General features: G+C 35.8%; 1 protein-coding gene across 7 annotated transcripts in view; it reads left to right on the forward strand.

Moving 5' to 3' along the window:
- REV1 (REV1 DNA directed polymerase) overlaps positions 1-24,941 on the forward strand; it is a 53,914-nt gene that overhangs the window by 13,660 nt on the left and 15,313 nt on the right. For 2 of the 7 annotated variants that reach the window (XM_039714152.1, XM_039714154.1), the window contains exons 2-13: positions 304-370; positions 1,164-1,296; positions 3,061-3,229; positions 8,728-8,877; positions 11,389-12,101; positions 13,882-13,989; positions 15,546-15,662; positions 20,271-20,403; positions 20,873-21,001; positions 21,670-21,824; positions 22,739-22,858; positions 24,275-24,495. In XM_039714152.1, coding sequence (XP_039570086.1) covers positions 314-370; positions 1,164-1,296; positions 3,061-3,229; positions 8,728-8,877; positions 11,389-12,101; positions 13,882-13,989; positions 15,546-15,662; positions 20,271-20,403; positions 20,873-21,001; positions 21,670-21,824; positions 22,739-22,858; positions 24,275-24,495 — 2,205 coding nt within the window. In that variant the 5' untranslated portion in view covers positions 304-313. Of the gene's footprint in view, positions 1-303; positions 371-1,163; positions 1,297-2,064; positions 2,166-3,060; positions 3,230-8,727; positions 8,878-11,388; positions 12,102-13,881; positions 13,990-15,545; positions 15,663-20,270; positions 20,404-20,872; positions 21,002-21,669; positions 21,825-22,738; positions 22,859-24,274; positions 24,496-24,941 lie in introns of those variants that run through there. The other 5 variants (XM_039714153.1, XM_039714155.1, XM_039714158.1 and 2 more) reach the window with 4 other exon arrangements.

Consider the following 24,941-nt stretch of genomic DNA (forward strand, 5'->3'; position numbering starts at 1 on the left):
TTAATAAATTGTAATGAACAGTGAACATCGTAAGGAAGTTTTTATATTCAGGATGAATAAAGCAAAAGGTGTGTGTGTGGTTTTTGGTATGTTGCAGGAACCACAGTGTACATTGCTACAAAACTGAGGAATCACGTTTTTATGTGATCTTGCATTTCTAGATTGGCTGTGAAACTCAAATACTTCAGTGAAGTTGATTGAAAAAAATGAATCTTTGTGATAATCTGTAAATGGCCTGTAGTGCCATCATTGAGGTGCCACTGCTGAGCATTTAATTGATCAAGCGTTGTTCTTCCTCTGCAGAAGCTTCAGTATGAGGCGGGGTGGATGGCGGAAACGAGCTGCCGATGGCGATGGATGGGGAATATGGGTATGTTCAAAACCTAGTGGCTTTTTTTAAACAGGTAGATGGCACTGTGGTTAAAAAGGGGTTACAAATTTGTTTTACATGCTAAGAGGACGCTATAAATTAAACCCTTTTGCTTTACTTGAAAACACATAATTTAAGTTTGAAAGAAATTTTTTAATTACCAGGTTTTGAAGTCTATGTTTACAATAATCACTAAATTTCATTATTAGTAAGTGCAGACCCTTGAATAGTTTTAAATTACCATTTAAAAAATAAACTAAGTAATCTGAAAACTTATTTATGGTTGTCTCCACCACTTTCTGTAGTTGGACAAACAGTAACTGAGGCTCCTAATTTACATCAATGTTTAAAATACTACTGTCCCAAGTATATTTAAGAACTGAAAATATATGGAAACACATTGTTTTGTTAAGCAATGTGTCACCAATTTAGCACTCAATTTTGCATCATCCCATTTTTTCTACTAATTTCATTTTATTCTCTAAGAGTTTTTTATATATATAGAATCTTTTCTATATATAGAATCTTTTCCTATAAGAAGATGGTTAAGGAGTATGAAATAAATTCTGCCATGTTGATAACAAGATGCAGTTATCTTGTAGATATAAGTTTATGGTGGAACATTTGCTGTTTTTAATTTGAAAAACGAATGTCTTTTGTGTCAACTAAATACAGTTTGGAGGAATGTTCATTATCTTCCATTCTTATAATCGACCACTTTCTGTATATAAACATTAGGAAATAGGACTGGCATCATAGGTTGTGTTGTGTTTTGTTTTAATTTAAAAACTAGGGTGGGTACATGTCAGCAAAAGTTAAGAAATTGGAGGAGCAGTTCCGGTCAGATTCAGCCATACAGCAGCAGAGGGATGGAAATTCATCAAGTATCTTTAGTGGAGTCGCCATCTACGTCAATGGCTTGACAGGTAAACCTTTAATTTTTTTAAGGATCTGTATTGTGTTGTTCTCATGTTTACCATCCTGAGTGGAAGTAACTACAAAACACATGAATTTGCAGCTAAGTAAATACATGAAAATTACTGTATATGTTTTGTATATTCTGATGTTTTTCATGATTAAGGTTTTCAATTAAAAAATCTGATTTACATTCAGAATATAAATATTGCTTTACTGTATCATTTACATAACATGACTTGTAGAAATAGGAGTAGATCTTTCCATGTTTCTGTGATCTTATTATTTGAAATGAAGCCTTTTCATTTCCTCCATCTTCCTACACTTACTAAATTTTAATTTTTCAAATTAGTGATGGTTAGATTGTATGCCTTAAATTTGCATTTGGGAGAATGTCAAAGTTTTCTTGCTCAGAGTGGCATAATGTGTGAGACAGTACCACTGATTGTGGAAGGAGGAGCAAGAGATAAGACATTTATGTATTGTAGGGACCATCTGTGATGGACTGATAGTGCATGTTAGCTGGAGTAAGGTTTTTAATCTGCCATGCTTATGTTCATGCTTCTTATTTCTGTAAAGCAGCTTAATAACTGTTTGGAAGCTCCCCAGAAGCCTTATTCAGGGATCTCTGCCAGGAATGTTGTGATTATTATGTAACTGATGCATAGAGCTTCTGTGGGATAGATTAGTGCTGGTTTAAGCCAGGGCTCAAATGGATTGAAAAAGTTAATGTGGATATGTTAAACCATTAATACATCTGGATTGGTTGTTTAATGCAGGCATTTTCTTTAGTGAAAATCCACCTTTGTGTATTCTTCAAGCGGCTAGTCCCTTAAAAGAGCTCTAGAAGATGGTTGTCCAAAAGGCTGGAGTAGGAAAGGTAACACTTGGATAAAGTGTGTGCTATTTTTAGTCAAAAGTTAGAGAAATAATGAAATGTTAGACATCTTTTGAGTTGACAGAAAGGAATTGTAACTGTATCCTTGAAAAAAAGTTTCCTCGTTCTTGTATTGTTCAACTTCTTTTAAAAATACATCTTTTGCTAGATTCACTATTCAAACATTGTGTTAGTGTTGACCCAAATCTTTTTGTACCTGTGTGATGCCACTGCAAACATTTTCCATAGCTAACACTTTTTTCTTTTTTTTTTCCTACCTCTGCTTGCAAAATAAGTACTCTTTTTAAAATGATTGAGGAAATCAGAAAAGTTGTTGGTTTTTAAGGTATTTTAAGGTTACAGGGTATTTGTTCCCTGTAACAACTCAAGAATAACCTGGTAAGGAAGGAGTGAGTTAACTGCTTCAGTACATCAGAAATTACATAGTAGGAGTTCTGTTGGAGTAGGAGTGCTGTTGCTAAACCCTTTTGATATTAATTATTTTCTGTTGCTTCTGGGTATAAACTATTCTTCTGAACTCTGGTGAAAAGATAATCTAATTTTGTATTATGTTGATGTAATGCATTTTTTTGATATAGTTTAACATTACTTGAGTATTTTTTCCTGCCTTCTGCCATACATATTGTGGGAAGCTCCTCTAAAGCAAGTAGAATGTTTGCATTTTGAATTAGTGTTTTCAAAACCACCATTTTCTGCATTTTTTTGCAAGATGTTTTTCTGATTTGTTCTTTGAAGAACTTGTAAGTTTTTTTTTCCCCAGAGTAAAACAATGGTTTGCACTCTTTCTGACCATGGCATCATATTTATCAATTAAAGTTACTTTTCTCACAGTATTTACTGACACTAAACAGGAATATTCCTGGTTTTAATTTTACAGATCCCTCAGCTGATGAATTAAGACGGCTGATGATGTTACATGGAGGCCAATACCATGTGTACTATTCCAGATCAAAAACAACTCACATTATTGCCACCAATCTTCCAAATGCCAAAATAAAAGAATTGAAAGGAGAAAAAGTAGTTCGGCCAGAGTGGATCGTGGAGAGGTAAGTTTATGGCTGCTGCATCTGGAGATTTCCGCTTTTGGGGGTAAAGAAACCCAGAAGAATCTGGGGAGAACAAAAGTTAAAGATTGCATTTTGAGATTATGGTTTAGCATAAAATAATTAAGTCATAGAACACCTGAGTAGAAATACCATTTTTACACTGAATATTTGCTTCTAAGGGATTGTTCTGTAAGAAACTTCATCAAGAACATTCAGAAAGTCTCAAGCATGTTAGAAAACTGAACATTACACTGTTAATTCCATTTAATATGTAACCAATTGACCAGACTTCATCTCAGGATGTTAAATAACTTCTGTGTGATTGTTTTAAATCTCCTGTCCTATTGTGTATTTTGCATAAGTTTCACGTCATTTGTATATAAAGAAGGATATCCATTGAAAAGTGTTCACTTAAAATTGGAACTAACCCATCTAAACATTTATTGTGTTGTGACTTTGTAAGAAAATAATAAAAACTAAAGGAAAATAAAAGTACATTTTATTTACAAAATATTTATGTTCTTTGGTTTCTCCATGCTCTGGAATATATAGAATCCACTGAAGTTGTCCTTGATAAAGACAGTAGCCAAGCTCAGAGCAGTTAATGTGGCTTGTATCTCTCTTCTTCCATCTGAGGAACTCACAGGAAATAGAACAGGCAGGAACATGTTCTAGAAATTACCCTGCCAGTGTCATGCCATTCTTAAGTAGCCTCTTTCCTAGATAACCAGTGGAAACAGGCAAGGAACTCTTCTGCAATGCATGTGTGAAATCTTATTTGCAGTTTGCTGGTTTTCAGTCCTTTGTATTCAGCTGTTTCATATAGTGAATCTTTATGGTCAGTTTTTAAACCTCAGTTAGATAGTTTAAGTTACTCAGTTTTTTTTTTTCCCCAACACTTTTAGGGCCTCACCCCTGTGTTTAAGGTCTTGGAAAAATAATGGCAAGTGTGGTTTTATTCAGAAGATGTGACTGTTTTTTATTGGTGCCGTTAGTGCTTGCTATGATTTTGACCAGATTGGAAAGATCAATTTGTGTACATTCAATAGAGACTTGATAGAACCTAATATATCAAATCTCCTGAATTTTTTATTCTGGTGTCTTGTGTTCAGATTCTGCCTTGTGGCTCTGGAAGTTTATACTGAAGAATAAGTTAGAAAAACCAAGTGTAGACAGCTACAAGTGTAGACAGTTTGAGCACAAGGAAATGGGGGCATTCACTGTCACAACAGAACAGGGTTCATATCACAATGTGGAATAGAAGCTAATTTCACAACCACATCTTTTTTTTGTTTCCCTTCTTCTCAACAGCATTAAAGAATAGTCATTGATTAAATAATCCTTCTCTGTATATGGAATACCAAATTATGTTCTCAGTAGATCAGTTGGTGAAAATTGGTGTAGTGGATGTAGAGTTTCCGATTTCATAGAATTGGAAGGGACCTTAAAGATAATCTAGTTTCAACCTCCTTGCCATGGATTAGGTCACCTTCTACTAGACCTTGGATGAAGTTGCTCAAAGCCTCATCCATTCAGGGATGGGGCATTCACAGCTTCTCTGAGCAATCTGTTCTGGTGCCTCATGATCCTCACAGTAGACTTTCTTTCTAATATCTGATCAAAACCCACCCTCTGTCATCTTCAAGGTATTCCCCCTTGTCCTTTCACTACAGTCTTGTAAAGAGCCTCTCTGCAGTTCCCTTGTAGGCAATTTGATGGGTTTGCAATTTTTTCAGTTTGGTTAAGAATCTACCGTAAAATGTTGCTGTCACAAACTGCTGGTAAAACAGTGTTGTTAGATCTTTGGTCTTGTCATCCAAGATTGCAAAATGAGGAAGTTGTTTGTCTGTGGAGCTTTGATTTGTTTCTCATGTGCATATATTATGATTTAGTCCTTAATTACATGATCACATGCCATCTTTTTTTACTATGACACCTGCCACATTCTCTGCACAGAAAAGATTGAGTTCAGGTTGCAGACTGCTAATACAGTGACATGGCTTTTCCAATTTTGTGTCCTGTTCCTTACTTATTGCATGTGACTTGAATTCTTTGCTGGTAATGAAATGAATAATTAATTCCTGTCTTTTATTGGTGCTTATCACTATAGCATCTGTCTGCTTTGCAAAGATTAATGAATGTAACATAGCACCGTAACAATGGCTATTATTTAATTTAATTTTTTTGAGAGCCAACTAAAGGACATTGAGGTAAAACACCAGAAATGTTCACCATTTGGAATATGCCATGGAAACAATATAAGATTCTGCAGTTACTTGCACAAAGAATAGTAAGGCATATGAAGAACTTTATTGCTGCATTAAAGGCTTTGCATATTCTGAACTATGGTTTAAAGTCAGATTCCTATAAACCCGTTGTTAAATGGAAGTAGCTCTAGAATTTTGGTTTAGTTAGCATCCCATGGAGATCTTCTGTAACAGTAGTTGCAAAATCCAGTGTTGCAGAGTAATAGTGTGGTTGCTGTAGTGACAAATCATTCTTTCTGCATGCCTCTTATTCTGTGTTTTTACTACCTCTCCATGTTTGCAACAAATGAATAGGATTACAGGCAGGCCTCCTTCCTAAGTCAGTATTCCTTTTTTTGAAAATACATTCCTTTATTTGAAAAATACACCATTACATCATACTACCATTATGTAGCATGGAAAGCTTGTTGTGCACTGAAAGCCAAAATTCAGATGATCTGAGAGCTTGACTTTCAAGTTTGACTATTCTTTTAACATTCTTTGACATTTATAATCACTTTTCAGAAACTGAGGATAACTAACATGAGGTACCAGTATTTGTGGATTCCTTATTTTGATTTTCAAATTAGGTGAATATTTTTCCTAATGAACTGTGTTAATCTAATACAAACATGAAGAAAATAGTTTAAAATAATTTTTAAAAAATCCTATTCTGGTATGGCACCTAGTTTTCTGATGAGGATTTCACATGCAAAAGAGAGGAGTAGATACCATTTGCTATGACTACAGTAGCTCTTCTGACACAGTCCCCTGTTGCATTATTGAAGACAAATTGGGGACATAGGAATTGGATAGTGGGCTGGTGGCTGAGGGATGTAAGTACTGGCTCAACTGCCTCCATCACCATAGTGGTCAGCAGTTCAGAGTCAAACTAGCAATTAGCCACAAGGGGCATTTCTGAAGGGTTTGTACTGGGGCAGATGCAGTTTATGTCTTCACTAACAACACGGACATTGGTGATACAGTGGAAAGTAGCTTCAGCAAGTTTGTGGATGATTCACTGGCAGGGACACACCCTTGTCATCCACCAGGACCCTCAAGTCTTACCCTAAAAGGTAACTGTGAAGCTGCATTTGTGCCCTTGTGGAGATAAAGGCTAACAGCTACTGGTTGTGTTAGCAAGACCAGAGTCCAGATCAAGGCAAGTTATTCTTCCAATATGTTCAATACTTCTGAAGTTAAATCTGGAGTTGTGTGTCAGATTTTGGGCTTTTCAGTACAAGAAGGACTGACAAATGCAGTGTTCAGTTCAGAGGAGTACCACCAATATGAGCATGTGATAGGGAGATTTCCGCTGAGGAAGCTGGTTCAGAGACTGAGGAAGCTGGTTCAGTTCTGCTTGCAGAGAGGACTAGGATGGGGTCTAATTGTTATCTTTCATTACGTGTATGGAGGTTACAGAGGAAGTGGAGCCAGATTTTTCTTCAGGGTGTATAGCAAGAGGACAAGAGGCAATAGCCAAAAGTTGCAGCAAAAAAAAGTTTGACTATAAGAAAACTATTTTTCATAATTAGTACACAGTAAGCAGTGCAACAGGTGCCTAGAGAGGGTTGTAGAATTTCTCTCTTTGGAGATACTCAAAATTTGTGTGGACTTTTAGTCCTGGGCAACCTCATATGAGTTTAAAGATAGCGCTTTGATCAGTGTTTGGACTAGAGACCTCCAGAGGTCCTTTCAAAACCTGTTTTTTTAAATGATTATGAGTTCTGTGACACAGGGAAGATAAAATGGGTAAAGATGTTGAATGGTGCATCTTAACTAGGATTCCGATTGCTATGTGTTAATGCAGTTTGGAAAAAAACAACTGTTTATCTAGTAATGCACCTACTCCAGCAGCTAAAACTGTATTGTGAACAAATTCTTAAATATGGGTTTGTTTCATCATCTTGAAATTGTAGCAATTATTCTGAAATATTACCAATATTACTGCCTTTTGAGAAACAGTCAAGTCAGGCATTGTAAAAACTCAGTTGCTGCATTACCACTTTGTGTACAAGAAAGCTTTGGAATTCTCCCTGGTGTATTTTTAACTTTGTTTGGCAATGTTTAATACAAATAATGTTCCTTTATGAATTATATATATTCATTTATCAAACAGTATTTAATTGATATATTTTCGGGGTTGTTTTGCTATTCCATTTCCATAGAAACCTTACCAGGTATATGGTTATGCTTAACTAATTTTAATTTATCTAATTGGGAAATGTGATCTCCTACTATATTCTCTCTAATTGCAGCCAGAAAGCTCCCAAGGGCTTTTGTTCTGCTGTCCAGGTCCCTTGATAGTAGTACAGATTCGAGCAAGAGAAAGCATTCAGGTGCTGAAAAACACTGAGCTAAATTATCTTTAAAATCTGACTCCAGTTCTATCTTCAAATCTAAATGCTAATACTAATTTGTTTTGATATGGGAGAGGTTCCTCTGCTGGAAGAAGTCCCAGTGTCTCTGAGCCAGTGTTCAGTATGAAGAATTGTATACAAAGAAGAGGTGAAGTGTAGGCTTGGAAGGCTCTTATCTCTGCTGCCAGCAGCAGGTGTTGGGGTGGAGAGATTAAGTCATCCTGGGGTGTATTTTTGAGACTATTTCACTTCCAAGTGTGTGGCTTCCCTAAGGAATTTAGCAGTTACTCAAGTATAATTGCAGTTTCAGTGCAATGAAAGAAAGGAAGATGAAAAAGAAGAGGGAGATAGACTGGAACACAGGAATAACTGGAATGATTGCTGTAGATAATTATGGTAGGTCTGTTTGGAAATTATTCTTCTGTTTAGCTTGTCTCAGTGAATTTTTTACAAGAAGAGGTAATTAGCCTTGTGAAATGGAAAAAGTAGTTAATTTTTAACAGTTGAACCACATCCTAGCTGACCTCTTTCAAATTCTACCCTAGTTTGTTCCATGATAAAGAGCTCAGTCACTGTTGTTCAGGTAGAATAACCTGGACCACTAAGCAAGGGTTTTCTGACTGTTTTGTTTAAATTAAATATTTGGGGTTTGTGTGTCTCAGTTGGAAAGAGAAATGGATGTAGAAGTACTGACCAGCACATATTTGCAGATACCTTTTGTTGCACCAGTCACCACATCACAAATTACTTATCAGTTCAATCCAGTTAAGGGTGAGAAAGGGGTTGTGGAAGGCACTACAAGTACAAATAAGGGGGTAGTTCTAGCATAGAAGGTTGGGATTTCTTTAAAATTTCTTAAGCAGTAACCTGGTTTTTCTTATTTTTTTTTCAGCATTAAAGCTGGACGTCTCCTTTCGCACATTCCTTATCAGCTTTACACCAAGCAGTCAAGTGTTCAGAAAGGTCTCAACTTTAACAGCATACACAAACCTGAAGATGCTGTGCCAGGTCCAAGCAATATAGCTAAAGATCTCAACAGGGTGTAAGTGTTTCTGATTTTGTAATGCAGATGCTCATCATTCACCCACAATGAGTTTGCATTTGTAAATATCATTTTTAAAGTTCATTTCAGCTTTGTAAGAGGCAAGCTCTGAGGTGCTGAAATTTAAAAGTAAGGTATTGTTGTGTTGCACTAAATGGTTTAATTAGTTGGTTTTTTTGCACTGAGTGATTGGAAATTTGTACAGAGTAGTCTTTATATTGCACTGAAGTAGCTTATGTTATATCACATCATTTGTTATCCCTTCCCCCATCACATGGCTTTTCCCTCACCCACCCCAGTACCCCGGGTGGTCTCTTCCTGGATGGAGAGACCCTCCCCTCACCGCTCCTCCCTGGTATCCCATTGGCTGTGGACCTCTTCCTCTGTCCCCATTCCCCCAGGGTATAAAAGTTCCCTGCTACCAGGGAACACCCTCTTCTCTCCCATGGGTTTGTCCACCTAGTGTGTCTCTTGGAATAAAGAGAGAATGTTTCTCATGTGGAGAAGAGCACTTCTCCACATGAGAAATCTTTTACTTTTGTCTGTGAATTATCATCGTGTGGGCAAGGGTCTGTAGCTAGCCAGAGTGGACCCCAACAGCCCGGCAGAAAACACAATAATTCAAGGTATAGTTGTTACCTTGACTCCAAGCCTTGTCTCTCATCTTTGGACCACAGTTTGTTTGATAATATGACCTAGGAGTCCTAGGATGTAATATATCTGTATGGAAGCAACAGACATGCATTGAAGGATTCTGATAGGTCACACTGAAAAGTGACCTATCAGATTCAAAAATAAAAAGCTGGTGACTGCTTTTGCTAGAGGTGCCTAGGAATGAATATAAATGCATACTGGTTGTTAATCTTTCTTTAGCCTCTTAAAAAAAAAAGGAAGTCTCGGCATGCATTATGTATGCTAACACCAAGGTTTAAGTCATGCTTGAGAGAGAAGATGGGTTGAAAAATGAAATTACAATATGAAAAAGTATCCTAAGACACCTAAGACCTTGAGAGGAGACTTGAAGAGAAAGCACCTGTAAAACTTTTTAACTGGCAGAGGAATTGGAATTTGGAAAGAAACATACCACCTGAACTCTTCTAGTTTTTTTTTAATAAGTTCCTGCTTATTTTTCAGAAATACATATTTGTTTTTTATAGGCAAGAATAATAACATTATAGAATTTTTGAGGTTGGAAAAGATACCTGGATGTCATCTGGTTCAACATTACTACTCTAGCAGGGCCAAGGATACTGTGCAAGATACTCTACTTTCTGATTTGTACTGGTGATCTGAGTTCTTCCACAGTCTGCTGATTTTTTTACTAACCAGTCATGCATAATGGTGAGGAGACTTCACCACATGAGTGGGATTTGTCTACACTTAGGAAAATAAAACCAGTCACAAAAAATTAATATCTTAAGCAGTATTTCATACCCATATTTTAAACAATGATTGGTACAATCATCATCACCTCTTACTATTGCATTGTTGAAGATCTTTTAAATAAGAAGAATATTCAGACTTCCAAAAATGTCAGTGTGGTCTGAAAAACATGACTTTAAAAGCCTGCCTATCCACTAAGTATGTGCACTTAATATACCATTTTCAACCACACAACTCTTCAAAAATACTAACTTTACTGCAATTCATATTTGGATAGTCTTAACCAAATTGTTTTCATGCCTAATTGAGTTTCTGGTTTCAGTAGCATACTGAATAGCTAATTTTTTCCCCACCTGTTTTTGTGTACTTGAATTGCTGGCTTTGGGAGCTGGGAGTGATGGTTGGGTTTGTTGGGTTTTTGCAGCAGATCAAGGGTGTGTAGAACTCTTGAAGACTTTGGTTTTCATTTTCAGAGTTAATTTTTTGAATGGAAGCTTTGTCTTTGTGCTAGCGTGCTCGTGGCAGAATACTTTGGTTTATATGCTTAAAAGCTGAAAATTAGTTTGTTTGTGGTTTTTATCAAAGCTAAGTGATTTCTGGAGCTTGAACAGATTTTTTTCATTATGACAAAATAAAATGGATCTAACATTAACCTAAAATAATTTCCTAAAAAATAGTTCTCTTTGTATGCTTTCTCATTTCTTTTTGTTTGTTTATAACTAGTTAAGGAGCTGTCCTTGATAAAAGGGCAGCTCCTTCTGATGGTTTGTGTATTCCTGCAACATTCATGCTGTGTGTGGCAGTACAGTTCTGTTAACAAACAAATAATTACTATAATTCAGTGGGAGACTGCCTGCCAGATTAAAGGCTTTGGAAATAGCTTTTCTAATGTGAGCATGGTCACTCCCATGTAAACTCCAGTTAATATTACATGAAATCTGTAAAGTCTTTGGTATGGCATTATATTTTGTGCTGTTGAGAGGATGTGGCTCAGAATTTGAGATAATTGTCTTGGGAATGTAACTGCAGTATAAATTGAGAACAGTTAAGAAGAAAAAGCTTGAAATTACATATAAATGTGCCTTTATTTATAAAAGAAATGGTATTTAATTATTATATCTGTTTCAGAAATCATATTAAAAAGTGCGAAATGGAAAATGAAATCACACCCAATGGAATAAACAGCTGGAATGAGGAAGAGGAAGAAGAAAGCGTCGATTTTGGATTTACAGAGCTGGAGGAGATTCTTCCCATACGGAAACAAAACGGGATTCAATCTCATAAAGACAGCACTGCCCTTTTTAATGGACACACACACACTTCTACCAGTGCCTTAAAGACACAGGATTGCTTGGTGCCCTCCAGCAACGGTGTTGCAGGCAGGTTGTCTCCAGGCCCTGTGCAGGAGGAGGGGAAGACTGACAAAGGCATGGTTGACTTTAGAGACTGCACAATGCAGCAGTTGCAGCACAGCAACAAAAATACAGACTTTCCATGGAGTCCACACAGGACTATGAGTAACTCATCCTCATCTTCATTTTTGCACAGTAATGCTAAAATAAATGGTGCTCACCACTCAACTGTTCAGGGGCCTTCAAGCACAAAAAGCACTTCTGGACCTGCTCCTAGCAAGGCAGCTTCCTTAACTGTGTCCAAACCTTCAGATTGTAGTTTTATTTCTGACTTTTATTCGCATTCAAGACTGCATCATATATCAACATGGAAGTGTGAATTGACAGAGTTTGTCAACAGCCTGCAGAGAAAAAACAGCGGTGTGTTTCCAGGAAGGGAAAAAATTAAAAAATGGAAAGCAGGCAGGTCTGCACTTAAAACTGACACAGGTAGATACTCGTTTAAGAAGGTTTATGTTAAGAAGATGCCTTATATCTTCATACATTAAATGTCCAAATGAGACTACATAGTTTAGTATTGAGTATTGATGTTATAGTCAGACTATCTGGAAAAACTTGATGACTTTGGTGCAGTGAACACTAATGGATGCAAGTGCTTTTGGCTTTGTTGGGTTTTTTAAACTTAAAATGTTAATGTGATGCTCTGGTCTATATTCAATTCTTCCTTGTAGAAATAGTATTTCTGACTTTACCGAGATACATGGATTCATAAGGGAGAAAAATACTATGTATATCTAATACACAAATCTGTAGTTGCTGTGTGAAAATCTGCAGGGGGAAAAAAGAGAAGAAAAAATCCTTACTGTTCAGCATGAGCATTTAAAAGATGAGTAACATTTGGTCGTGAGTTAAAATCTAAATTTTTTTTTGTTAGTTAGAGTTTTACATAGCTCTGCATCTGTTAAAAGTGGGTAGTAGTGTTATAAGAGACTTTTAAACCTGGCTTGAAGACAAATATTTAATGTAATTGCATCAAGGGCCAAAGTGAAAAAATCTAGAATTCATTAGAATCAAAGTGTTACAGATAAAATACTTTGCATCTTTAGAATCTCTTGTTTACAGTCTTTTTTAATTAAAAAGTTAGCTCTGTACCATTAAAGAGATTCTGAGTCCTGTGCTGTAAAATTATTCACTTGTAATCACATGAAAATATGCTTGAGAAATTGCTACATCAAAAAAATTGTTAGATAATAAATTTATTGATTCTGTGTTTGTGTTAGGACACCCCAGTTATCAAACATGTTAGTTTATGAATTACTTAATGTGTATTTTTTAAATCAAAATGTGGTATAAGCTAATATATTTTTATTTTCTCTTTGATTTGGCCTAGAGTATTCAAATAGTTAATGCTTGTGAGTAGCAGCTCCTTAACTTGATGGCTTGATTTGTGAATATGCCCATTATAAGACAGTCCCTATTTTTCAAATGAGCTCAGAATGTAAATTATTAAAACCAAGAGGATATTTTTCTGATTATTCAGTGATTAACTCAGATGTTAAGTGGAACAGTTCACTTGATGTATTGAAGTATTTTTTCCCTGTTACACTTTACGCGTTATGCAAGGTAAATTTTTTTTTGTTCAATATTGCCACTTCTGGTAGGTCAGCAACACAGACATGCAGACTTGAACTTGCAGAAAGCATTTCTAGTGTTTTAGGCACGTACGGTTTTCAGTGAGGAGTTACCTTGCTCATCTTCCCTGAATGTTAGCATGCGTCTGAGTACAACAGTGACAAAATCCAGTTGCAAGGGACTTTCAAAACTAATTGTGGTGTGTTTCATGAATAATAATAGCTCATAGTGCAGCTAAACTTACATTATTATCTTTTGAAGCAGTCTTCTGATTGATGAACAAAAAGGAGTAAAATGCTCTTCTGATTCAGTGTTAACGTAGCACAAGTAAGATCCAGTGCCAACAACATGCATTAATCTCCTTGGATTTGGGGAACTTTGTTAGGGTAAAAGGTGGTAATTATAAGAAAATAAAAACCAGAAACCCTTAGGTTAATTAATTGTTTAGGCTGTTTGTCTGCTGCTTATGTTTACCTTTCTCAGAATAATACCTTCTTGGTGAGAGGAAACAAAAATATTGTTTAGAGGTGGTAAAAACTTGATAATAGACCTTGATGTATTACCAAATAGACCTGTGAGTAGTACCAAAGTGTGTAAATTAGGGTTCAAGTTTTCTATTGGTGTATCTTCATACTAGGTAATGTGTCTGTTGCGAGCTCAGCCAAGCCACAGAGCTGTATAATGCACGTGGATATGGATTGCTTCTTTGTGTCTGTGGCTATCCGAAATAGACCAGATCTCAAAGGTCAGTATTTTAAGTATGTGTGTTACAGTTTACTCAGTTAAGCTTTTAAAAAAAACAAACCTGCACAGTTATAAAATTAATTTGGTGTATTAATCTTTTTTCTTGCATCTTCAGTAGTTAGGCCATGCAACTTCACATTCCTGTTTATTTTCTCACAATCCAAAACCAAGTGAAGAGAGAACTGGAATTCTCCTTGCTATCTCCTTTCAGTATCTAAAGTAAGAAGACAGAAGTTAAATCTGTAGTAACTATTCTCTGTGGCATTGTACATAAACTTACTCAGATTTTAATCTACCATATTAGAAATGGAAAATCAAATTTCAGTTATTCTAGAAGTGGGGTATGTCTATTAAAAGAAAAAGAGATAAATTAAAAAAATGGGATAGCCTAATATTCTTCCTGAAGCATTTTAAGCAGCTATGTTTAACTAGAAGAGTGGAAAGGTCAGGGTTGAGAATTAATTGTCTCTACCTGATCCATATTTTTCAAGAGGAGTTTGCTTCTCCTTTCTTTTCCTCTCTAAGCTATTACATATGAGATAAGACCTGGAGGATTCAGGAGTTTCAAGAGGAGTTTGCTTCTCCTTTCTTTTCCTCTCTAAGCTATTACTTATGAGATATTATAAGACCTGGAGGATTCAGGAACAATTCAGTTGGCATTTAGACACAGGAGAGTTAGTGGAGCACCTTAGCAAACTTTGGTGGGTTTGTTTTCTACAAGTGTGCCATTCAGCAGTGGAGGTCCTAGTTCTGTGCAAACACTGAACTTCAGGGGTGCACAAGTTTGAAGACCTGTTGCAGTGGTGACCATCTCTCATTCCCAGCTATCACAGACCTTGGGAAAAGAGTAAGATGTGGTTTCATTGCTCTCTTCTGTCCAAAGGCAGGAGCAGCTATATCAAAGATTATTCTGCTATGTTTGGTTCTTTAAAACTTGATTTCCTGTCAAGTTTCAAATTCCATGACTGGAACATAAAGAATGTAGGACTTTTCTGCAAATGCTTTTTCAGTTCCACGGAAGTTTGCCAGACTTTTCAGTGCATAAATTAGCTTGCTTTAGAAACACCATGGAAGTGTTGATATTGCAGAAAAGTCAAAAGTTTACTAAAAATTTTGGTTTGCACAGTTAAACTAAGTGGAACTAAGTGCTTTGGCCAAATGTGTATATTTTTCTGATTTACTTAAGCTAATAAACATGTTGAAGTAAAATTAGTCCAGTGTTTGCTGTATCTTAAACTAATGAATGATTAGGTTATTGGTGACATTTCACAGCTTCCATTTATATTTGTTATTAAAGACAAACTAGTGTTAGCTGTATTCTCACTTGTGAAAAGCTTTTCTTCTTTACATGTGACTGCAGTTAAGACAGATTCATTGTCACAATTCCAAGGCCATTTCATAGCTGTTCCTTCTTTAGTGCCTTGAGAGCACCTAAGCTTGAAAGAAATTAGAGAAAGTAAATTATAAATCCTTATGATCTTATCCTAATTGTGCTTCTATTAAAAGGTAAGCTATTATAGGCATTGACCTATAAGTATATGCATTTTTTCTCCACAGGAAAGCCAGTAGCTGTTACTAGTAACAGAGGTACAGGGAAGGCACTGCTGCGCCCTGGTGCAAACCCCCAGCTTGAACAGCAATATTACCAGAAAAAGCTATTGAATGGCAAAGCAGGTACAGATAAGTCTGTATGTATGTATGTGTGTTTTTAACTGTTGTTATGGAAGACTTTTTCTTTAAAATTATTCAGAAAGTGTACCATGGATAAATTTATTTCTTGCATGTGGGAGATTTCAGAAAATAAATACTTTTGGACAGCACAGTGCTCAGTAATAGCAGGACACTGTGGCTTCTTCTTAAATAGCTTTGCTCAGTATGGGTAAATTATTTTAGAGTAATTTTAGGTTTTACTCACTTTCTTGATGTTGAGTGTAAGATAGAGTGTTAGTAGTTATTTAAAATCAAAAACAAATACAGGTTGTCCAGGATCACTTTTTTCTCAGGAAGTCAAGTATAGTATATTATGCAAAGTAAATTTTCAAAGTCTACCACAGAGGTTTTTGTTGTTTTTTTTCTGTAAAAGTAGTAACAACAGCACATGGCCAGTGAGAAACTGATTGTTTGGAGCTGGCTTTTGAGTTGCATATGTAGAATATCTCTGTACAATGAGTTAATTTGGGTGGTCCATAGAGCATTTTAGGTCTCTGGAAAGTCTGTGCAATTTTCATGGATTCTGTTCATTCAAGATTTTGTTTTTTGAAAACCAGGTTGTCTGTTGTTGTTTGAGAATACCGTACTTGCCTGCAATAATTTAGAAATGTGTTATTTTGTGTGTCCTCAAGTAGTAGTGTGCTAATATAGACCGGAGTTTTATTAATAGGTTTTATTATACTGCCTGAACTTTATTTTTGCTAAACATTGGCAACTTAAGCAGCCAGTAACAGTCTTATTTAATCATCTAGAAGCATAGTCCTTGCCACAAAGTTGTTAAAAAGTGCATATACAAGGGGTAGTTGCTATTTAAGTTTAGTTTTGACTTGGAATTTGAGTTTTTCCTTTGCCCTGTTACATATGCAGTTTTTACCAAATCCGTGGTCCTAAGTGCTGTTGTTATAAAGTTTACACGTCAGTGTTTCATTTAGGTGGGACGAGATGGGGTAAAAGGTTGTTCTTCCATGGTTGTTTATGAAACATTAGTACTTTGGAAACTGGCAGGTTGTTGGGGGTTTTTGAAGACATTTATAGAACCAAGGTATTACTGGAGCTGATGCTATTTCATTTGTCTTTTTTGCTGTAGTTTAAGAAGACTTCAAAACTGAGGTAGAATATATGTTTGTGGAACCCATAAGCTTTTAAGGACTTTCCAGTATGCTCCAGACAGAGATAGCTGTGGTTTTTATGGAGTTGGATTTTCTGTAGTAGGGCTTGTGTATGAAGTATTTATTGGTAGTTCAGTTTATACAGTGACTTGTTAACTTTTATTAGGGCCTTGAACTGGGTAAGGATGTGACTATACAACTGAGTGGTTTGGAGAGTTAGATGGTTGAATTACAGTTTAGCTGATACCTAGCATGTTCTTTTGATTCACAAATGCAGTAGTATCTCTTGTGCTGTATTGATTGCTTAAGTGTACAGCAGCTTTCAACCTTATTGTATAACAAGCTCAGTTTCTTACTGTGGCAGCTTTTTTCTGGATATCACACATTCATTTCTTTAACTTCAGCATCCAGTCTCAACTGGCTTGCATGCAGGCAGGCAGCTAGCTCTTTCTTTCTTGACACTTAGGCTGATTGTGCAGCCTATTGTTTTGGTGAAAGGATGTTTTCCAAACACTCTTTTTATAGTCTCTGTTTCATTAGCTGCAGTTCACAATATTTTTGAGTCTCTGTTTATTTTATCTCCATGTGCAATCATTTTGCCAATTAAAAAAAAACCCAACCTGTTGTTTCGCTTGCTTTTTCTCAGGGTTTGTCTTCCTTTTGGGGTAATGAAATTATAGTTAGTTATGGTCTTAGATGTAAAGGTGGAATTGCTGATTAGGCTTCTCAGACATCATAGTATCTTAGAAAGTGACACACTTCACAGCATGTGTTTAATTGTGCCATGCCAGAGGGAAAAACACTGCAGTAGGCACAAGCATTACATGCAGAAATGCTTTTACAAAAACGTCAAAAATACGGAATAGTACATTAGGCTGTTAAAACAGACACAATGGGGACATGTTATATAAATGAAATAGAAAGGTAGTTGGGAGGAGCTTAGAACATGAGCATATTTTTACATCCATGCTTCACCATGGAATCCACTTCACTTTTTGGTGCTTCATACTTTCCAGGCTGTTCTCTGATACTGCCTTCTCTAGATCTTGCTTATTTGAAAAAAGATTCTAAATTACAAACCAACCAAAACCAGGGAAACAGAGCACCTCACCCCCTCAAAAAGAGCCCCAACAAAAATACAACCAAAAAAAACCAAACATAAACCCCCAAACGCTTGTGAATCACTTCTGACCAAATACTGAATTCTGCTGCTTCATTTACATCTTTTTTTTATTAATTACTTCTTTAGTGATACTGGTTCCTGACTTTGATCTGCATTGCTAGACAAAATCTAGTGTCAACAGAATCTTCAGTCTTTTATGAAATACTTTCTTTTTCTTGTATTAATTCATCTAAAAATGCATAACTTTTAAATTAAAAAACTTGACACTATTCTCACCCTAAATCCCCAAATTGGAGATAGGCTTTCTAGATAGTAGAATTACTTCTCTGCATACATGCCATCTTTAACATTCATGTTCTAAAGATACAAGATTAACGTATGTTAATCAGGATTCATAGTTTGGGGTCTCTTCCATGGCCAGGATGCCCAAGATGTGAATGTTTTCTAGACTTCCTTTCCCTCAACCCTAGAATCTCCCTTTTCATTCTAAAGAGCAGCAGATTTTAACCATCATATTAGTCACAGATTTATTCTCAGCGATTTCTTTTTCACAGACTTGGGTCCTGGCCTCTGATTTCTCCATCCGTTGCTCCACATTCACCATGTGCCTGTCTAGTTTCCCAGCTTTTGATGAGAGGTTCTCTACCTTGCCTTCCATTGAGGACAATGTGTTCTGCATTGCCCTGAATTTCACATGAAGTGACTCCATCAGCTCATGGGGGGATCTGCTCTGCTGCGATGTGGAAAAAGTCGACGAATCCAGTGAAGATAGACAAGATGACAGCATCATCTCAGGCCAGGGCACAGGAAGGCATGGACTAAAGAAGTTGTTCTTGTCATTCTTATCTTTATTTGGGGCATAATTTTGCTCTAGTTTTCAATTGCAGACATCTTAGGTAACTTATTGAGCTCATCATAAACTAAAATATTTAAGAAATTAAAAAGTGCACAAATTTAGCAGAAATTCTGAACAAAAGCAGTTTTCCACATGAGTTAGGCTCTACCCCTGGTATCTCCACTCACTCATTACACCACTTTCTCTGGTTTGATAGCTACTGATATGTGCACACAGCACCAGGTTTCCTTTCAGTCAGATTGTTGGTGTGTAAGTTGTTAGTACTATGGAATATAATTAGGCATTGTGGCACTCTATATTCATTGTGGGACTATAATAAACTCCCATTCATTATATTACAAAGGTGTATGGTATTAAATAGACTACAGTAATGAAAAAGAACTGGGTAGTGGATTTCATTTTAAATAAATAGAAGCATTTTATCTATATGATACCTTGTTGTTTTGAATCTGATGGGAGTTTGGACAGGTCTAGTAGTTTTTGCATCTAGTGATTTTTTTCAAGCTGATTCATATTTAGAGTCTAGCACATATTTCAAGGTTTACATACTGCGAAAACCCAAATAGAACTAGAAATCTTTTGCTTGTTTCCATTCTGTCTAGTACATAGTACCCAGTGGGCCTGGAGGATCCTTTAAAATTTATGTAAGAATATGTAGTAAAGTTTTATAGAATTAGAGAAGGTCTGTCTCATTTTAAGTCTGAGGTTGCAGTACTTATAATAGTATAATTTTGATCCAAGATAATTTTATGGTGATATTTGAAAGAACTGGACACATCCTAATAAGAGAATTATTCCTAAGCAAAAGCAGAAGTTATTTCATTAATATCCCTGTGAGAGTGTTAAAGAAAATAGAAATTTATTGCTAGTGTTTTTTATTTCAACTAATTGTCATTCTGGTTTTCACTTCTTAAAAATCACTTTGTGGTATCTAGACTATCAGAAAAATGGTTTCAAGTACAATATGAAGTAGATTTATATTCTATGTAAAATTTCAGTGTTTTGATATCAGGAGTGCATTTTGTAAAAAGGAACATAGCTAAGTGTCTTCTTGTTTAGCTGAGCAGTTGTTAAATAATTTTTAGTGTCTTGTATTTGTTGGCAGGATGTGATTCTAACAGTTAGCCACATGTGTTTGATAATTTTTATGGTCAGTAAAGACCATAAAAAAGATAATTCTTCTTTTTCAGTCTGGTATATGTAGTCACCAGTGAGCTGCTGTCTAGTAATTTTGGGGGAAACACCATTTTTCTATTAATATTGTTCTCAGTAGTATGTACAGGCCTATCCAGAGAGACATTACTGGAGAAGGGGTCTGAGTTTTTTTCTGGACCACAATATGAATCAGTATTACTAAGAATGTCTTTGTCAAAAGATAACAGTATAGAAATTGTATAATATAAAATCCATAATTTTTATTTTATTGACATTGATTCTGTTGAACTCTTAGGAAGAGTAATGTAGACAAATTTTATTTTTTTAAGCAGAAATTAGAGTACCTGATCACTTGGACTCATCTGTCTGGGAGCAAACAGGTTCCACACATGTGAACGGAGCTGACTTCAATCTCACTGTTCTGTCCATGGCTGAAATAGCTTCTTGCAGTTATGAAGCCAGGTAGGTAAAAGCTACCCAGTAGTTTGCTTGAAAATCCCCTACAGATAGGCATAAGATGTCCAAAAATACTAGTTATTAGTGTATTTAAATTTATCTATAGAAAGTTTCTGTTCAAAAGTTGCAGTTATATAGGTTGTTAGAATTTAACAGAAGCTCCTCCCTGTGGATGCTGCTGCTTGGTAGATGCTGCTCAGTAGCTCTCAACCCAACCTACTTATAAGTTGAAATAAAGCCTGTGAAAAAAAAACCTGGTGCCTTTCTCATGTGCCATGGCTTAATAATACACAGCTAATTCAAATACTCTAGTTGCAGTTATTTTTTTAACCTGTTAAATTTCCACCTGTTGACCGAATTCCTATTCCCATTTTTGTAGGAAAAGACAAATAATTAAATTGAAAGTACTCCCTGATAATTTGTGGAAAAGTTTGCACTGTGCTTACTTGGCATTTATTCTATTATTTAATTTTAGACAAGTTGGCATAAAGAATGGAATGTTTTTTGGCCAAGCAAAAAAGTTGTGTCCAAATCTTCAAGCAGTTTCATATGATTTTGATGCATACAAAGAAGTTGCACGGACAGTATATGAAATACTAGCAAGGTAATGTGCTGTTTGTTTGCATCATCTTCATGGTAAGGTTATCAAGTATATTTTCTTTGCCACTACTGAATGCTATTACTCATTTTGTATTTTCATCTCACACTCTTCAGCTTCAGTGAAGGTATTCCTGTTTGAAGACTTCCTTTGTAGTACTTTTGTTACTTTAAGCACCATGCTTCTGAGCATTCTTTTATCCTGAAGCCAAATGCTGTAAACAATCAACATCTGACTTCCAAATGAGTTACTGTTAATTTTTTCTACTGATTCACATAGTGAGAAGCAGATCCCTGCTTAGAAGGGAGATTCTTCCAAGAGATGTTTTTTGTGTAATTTAAGAATGGGTTATTAGTGTAACATCTATTAGAAACTACTTTCTGGTCTAAAATTCACTTGAAATAAAACTGGAAATTTGTTACTGTCAATGAAAAACAAATATTCAGCTCCCTCTCCAGCTGTTCCTTTAAAACAAAGATGGATGTTGAAATTAGTCTTACATTAGTAATATTACTGTAATTTGCTGTTTCAGCATTTTTGATATCTAAGTGATGTGTGATACAAAATAGGCAGGGAAATGCCACCACAAAAGGAAGACTTTATTTGCTACATATTTGTTTTAACAGATGGTGAGCTGTTGCTGGTGTTTCACCTCCTTTACTTTGTGTTGATAGCTATACTCACAACATCGAAGCAGTCAGTTGTGATGAAGCACTAGTAGATATCACTGACATCCTTACAGAGACCAGACTGACTCCTGATGAATTTGCAAACGCTATTCGCACTGAAATCAAAGATCAAACTAAATGCACAGCTTCTGTTGGGATGGGTAAGTATCTGCATTTATGTTTACAAGCACTGACTGCTTTTGTCAATGTATCAAAGCTATGTAAGTTTGCTAAAACTCGTGTTTGTGGAATATGCTGCCATATACATTAAATTAGTGTGAATAAAAATGCAAGGGAATTTTCATAACTGGAAAGTTGTAAGCAAAAATGTATAAAATTTCCATAATAGAGATCACAGAATATGCTGAATTGGAAGACACTAGCAAGGATCATCAAGTCCAACTCTTAAATCAGTGTTCTGTCCAGCTATCACTTCTTCTTTATCTGGACACTATGCTAAAATTTCATTCTTGCGTTCATTTTTATGAAGTGCTTCCAGTAAAATGTTTCTGGTAAATAGAAGGAGGAGCACAGATTGTGTTCCTTAATGGAGATAGCAGTAAGAGTTTACAGTATGACATGATTTTGCATAGTTCTTAGAAGGTGTTGAGGGCAAAGATTTCTGATTTGTAGTAGGTATTGTATATTAAATCACACATCTGAAAATACTTCCTTGATTTGTTTCTTCTCAGCTCATTTTTTTCTCCTTTCTTTTTGTTCCTAATTAATATTAGAGTTGAGTATCTGTACATACCTGTACTGAGTCTATACAAGTGTGTGAAATCCACTTGTGAGACAAGCTGAAATTCATGACTCCAAGGAGAATTCTTCCCTTATTAACTTTGCAATTGCAGTTAGCACTACAGTGTCACTGCTGTTATAGCAAATAAGTGCTGGCTGCTCATTTGAAGGTGGACACTGCAAATATATATGCGTAGATTTCATTAAATTCTTGGTAAAAGTTAAAGAATTTGACTGTACTTTCTGCATTTTTCCTTGAGTGTTGCACTGTGGCATTCTGCTTGAGGATCAACAGAAGTTACCACAGACATACTTTATTTTGTTGTTTTTACAGGTTCCAATATTCTGCTGGCCAGAATGGCAACTCGCAAAGCAAAACCAGATGGACAGTATCACTTAAAACCTGAAGAAGTGGATGATTTCATCAGAGGACAACTTGTTACCAGTCTTCCAGGTATTCCTATCTTTTAGAGGACATTTTGCCTCCTGATATTAAACCAGTTTCAGCTACAAATTTGCTTTCTAGATCAAACAGGATTAGCTGCTATTCCATGTTTATGATCCAAAATGTGATAGACAGTGAAGACATATGGCATCCACCTGTATTGAAAACAGGCTTTATTATATATTTTTATTGTTTCAGAAGAATACTTTAAAGGTTTGTAACATAAAGTATTTCCTGGCATGTAACTCTGTATTGTTACTTAGTACACATAGATAGTGTAGTGTGACACAGGCATAGTCCAAGAAGTGCTGAGTAAGCACTCATTTATGCTCTCAGTGATCAGCTGACCTCAGCCTGCATGTATACACATATATTTAGTGTTAGGTATAAAAAATAGTATCTTTATCTTTTGAAGATTAAAAAAGGAGGGAGGGGCAGTAAAAAACAGGCAGTGTCTAAAAAATGGACACTGAAATAGAAGAGTGGTAGAAATAGCATCCATAGACAGGTGCAGGTTTGCCAGAAATTGTCATTATGCAACACTGAGTGGCCAAACACTATTTACAGCACAGTTGTGCTGTAATTTCTCTTTGGCATAACTTAAAGGAAATATTTTTCCTCCAGAATATTACTCATATAGTACTGTGCTTTGACTTTAACGTTTTAAAGTTTTCAGAACTCATTTGAATGTTCATAGTAGAAGCATGCTTGTGTTAATAATACCCCCAGACAGAGAAACAGATTATCAAGAATAGAATCTGATTACCTAAGATTTCCAATTTTTGCTGACTTTGGTAGTGTGAACTCATTGGATTAATATTTTCTGGAGGTAACAGGCCACCTCTCCAAAACCCAGAAATATACTTCAGTTTATCACACTTACATATGTGCTGTTGCCATGGATACCTACAATTTCCAGTGCTTGGTAATTCAAAGCACAAGTGATACAGGTATGCTATCACTTCTACCTGAAATATTATTTTTCTACCTAGGAAGCAGTGCAACAATGGTCAAAATATTTGTTAGTTTTCATTTAGATTAGATCACTTATATATGAGGGGAAAACATATTACTTGTTGGACACTCATTTTGGACTGAGTTGTTGGGGGGATTCAGATCTATATAATCTGTAACAGGCAGACAATTTCCAAGCAGGATTCATTCATATTTTACCCAAAAATAAACAAACATGCTGTAGTGTGACATCTTAAACTAAATATATGAAACAGATTAAAGATACACTGCTGATGACAGCAAAAGTTTCTGTTCAAACCATGTTTTATGGAGCAGAATTTATTTTATATATATTTATTTGCTAATTTGATATGCCTTAATATACGTTTAAAAATATTTTTTTTAATGTAATCATAACCTAACTGGCTTTGAATTGTATAAGATTAACAGAACTAATTGCTTTGCTGTTAGGAGTTGGCAGGACAATGGAATCTAAGCTGGCTTCTTTGGGAATTAAAACCTGTGGAGATCTGCAGTGTGCTTCAATGTCAAAACTACAAAAAGAATTTGGTCCAAAAACAGGGCAAATGCTCTACAGATTTTGTCGTGGTTTGGATGACCGACCTGTTCGTACAGAAAAAGAAAGAAAATCTGTTTCAGCAGAAATCAACTATGGAATAAGGTTTACACAGGTAAATTAAACTTGCTTCTTTTTTCCAGTGACTTCTTTCAGCTGTAGCAGAATCTTCTCATATTCTGATTATTTTCACTTACACTTTGATCTGTTAGAGCACCATCTTAGCCACGAAATAGAAATGAGGAAAATGAAGAAGTAGGAGACCAAACGATAAAATGGGAGGAGAGACTGCAAAAGTATTGGACTGAAAAGAAGCTTGCACAAAATTAGCTGGCTATTCTGCATTCGTTATACAAGTCTGGTACAGAAAAAGAGAACTGCAGTAGGTTTGTCAGCACCTAGCATTCTCTTTCATTTAAATGCTGATTATTCAAAGATGCCAGTGCCTGAAACTATCACCAGCTGCTCCCGTACAACATTTTTATTAGATTTTTTTGCAATTATTTTTAGTCTGGGGGGGAATGTTATTAACAAAATTGTATTTTAAAAGTAACTCAGCAC

Source organism: Passer montanus, unplaced genomic scaffold (genome assembly GCF_014805655.1).
Source record: "Passer montanus isolate IOZ18808 unplaced genomic scaffold, ASM1480565v1 scaffold3, whole genome shotgun sequence".
Classification (NCBI taxonomy): domain Eukaryota; kingdom Metazoa; phylum Chordata; class Aves; order Passeriformes; family Passeridae; genus Passer; species Passer montanus.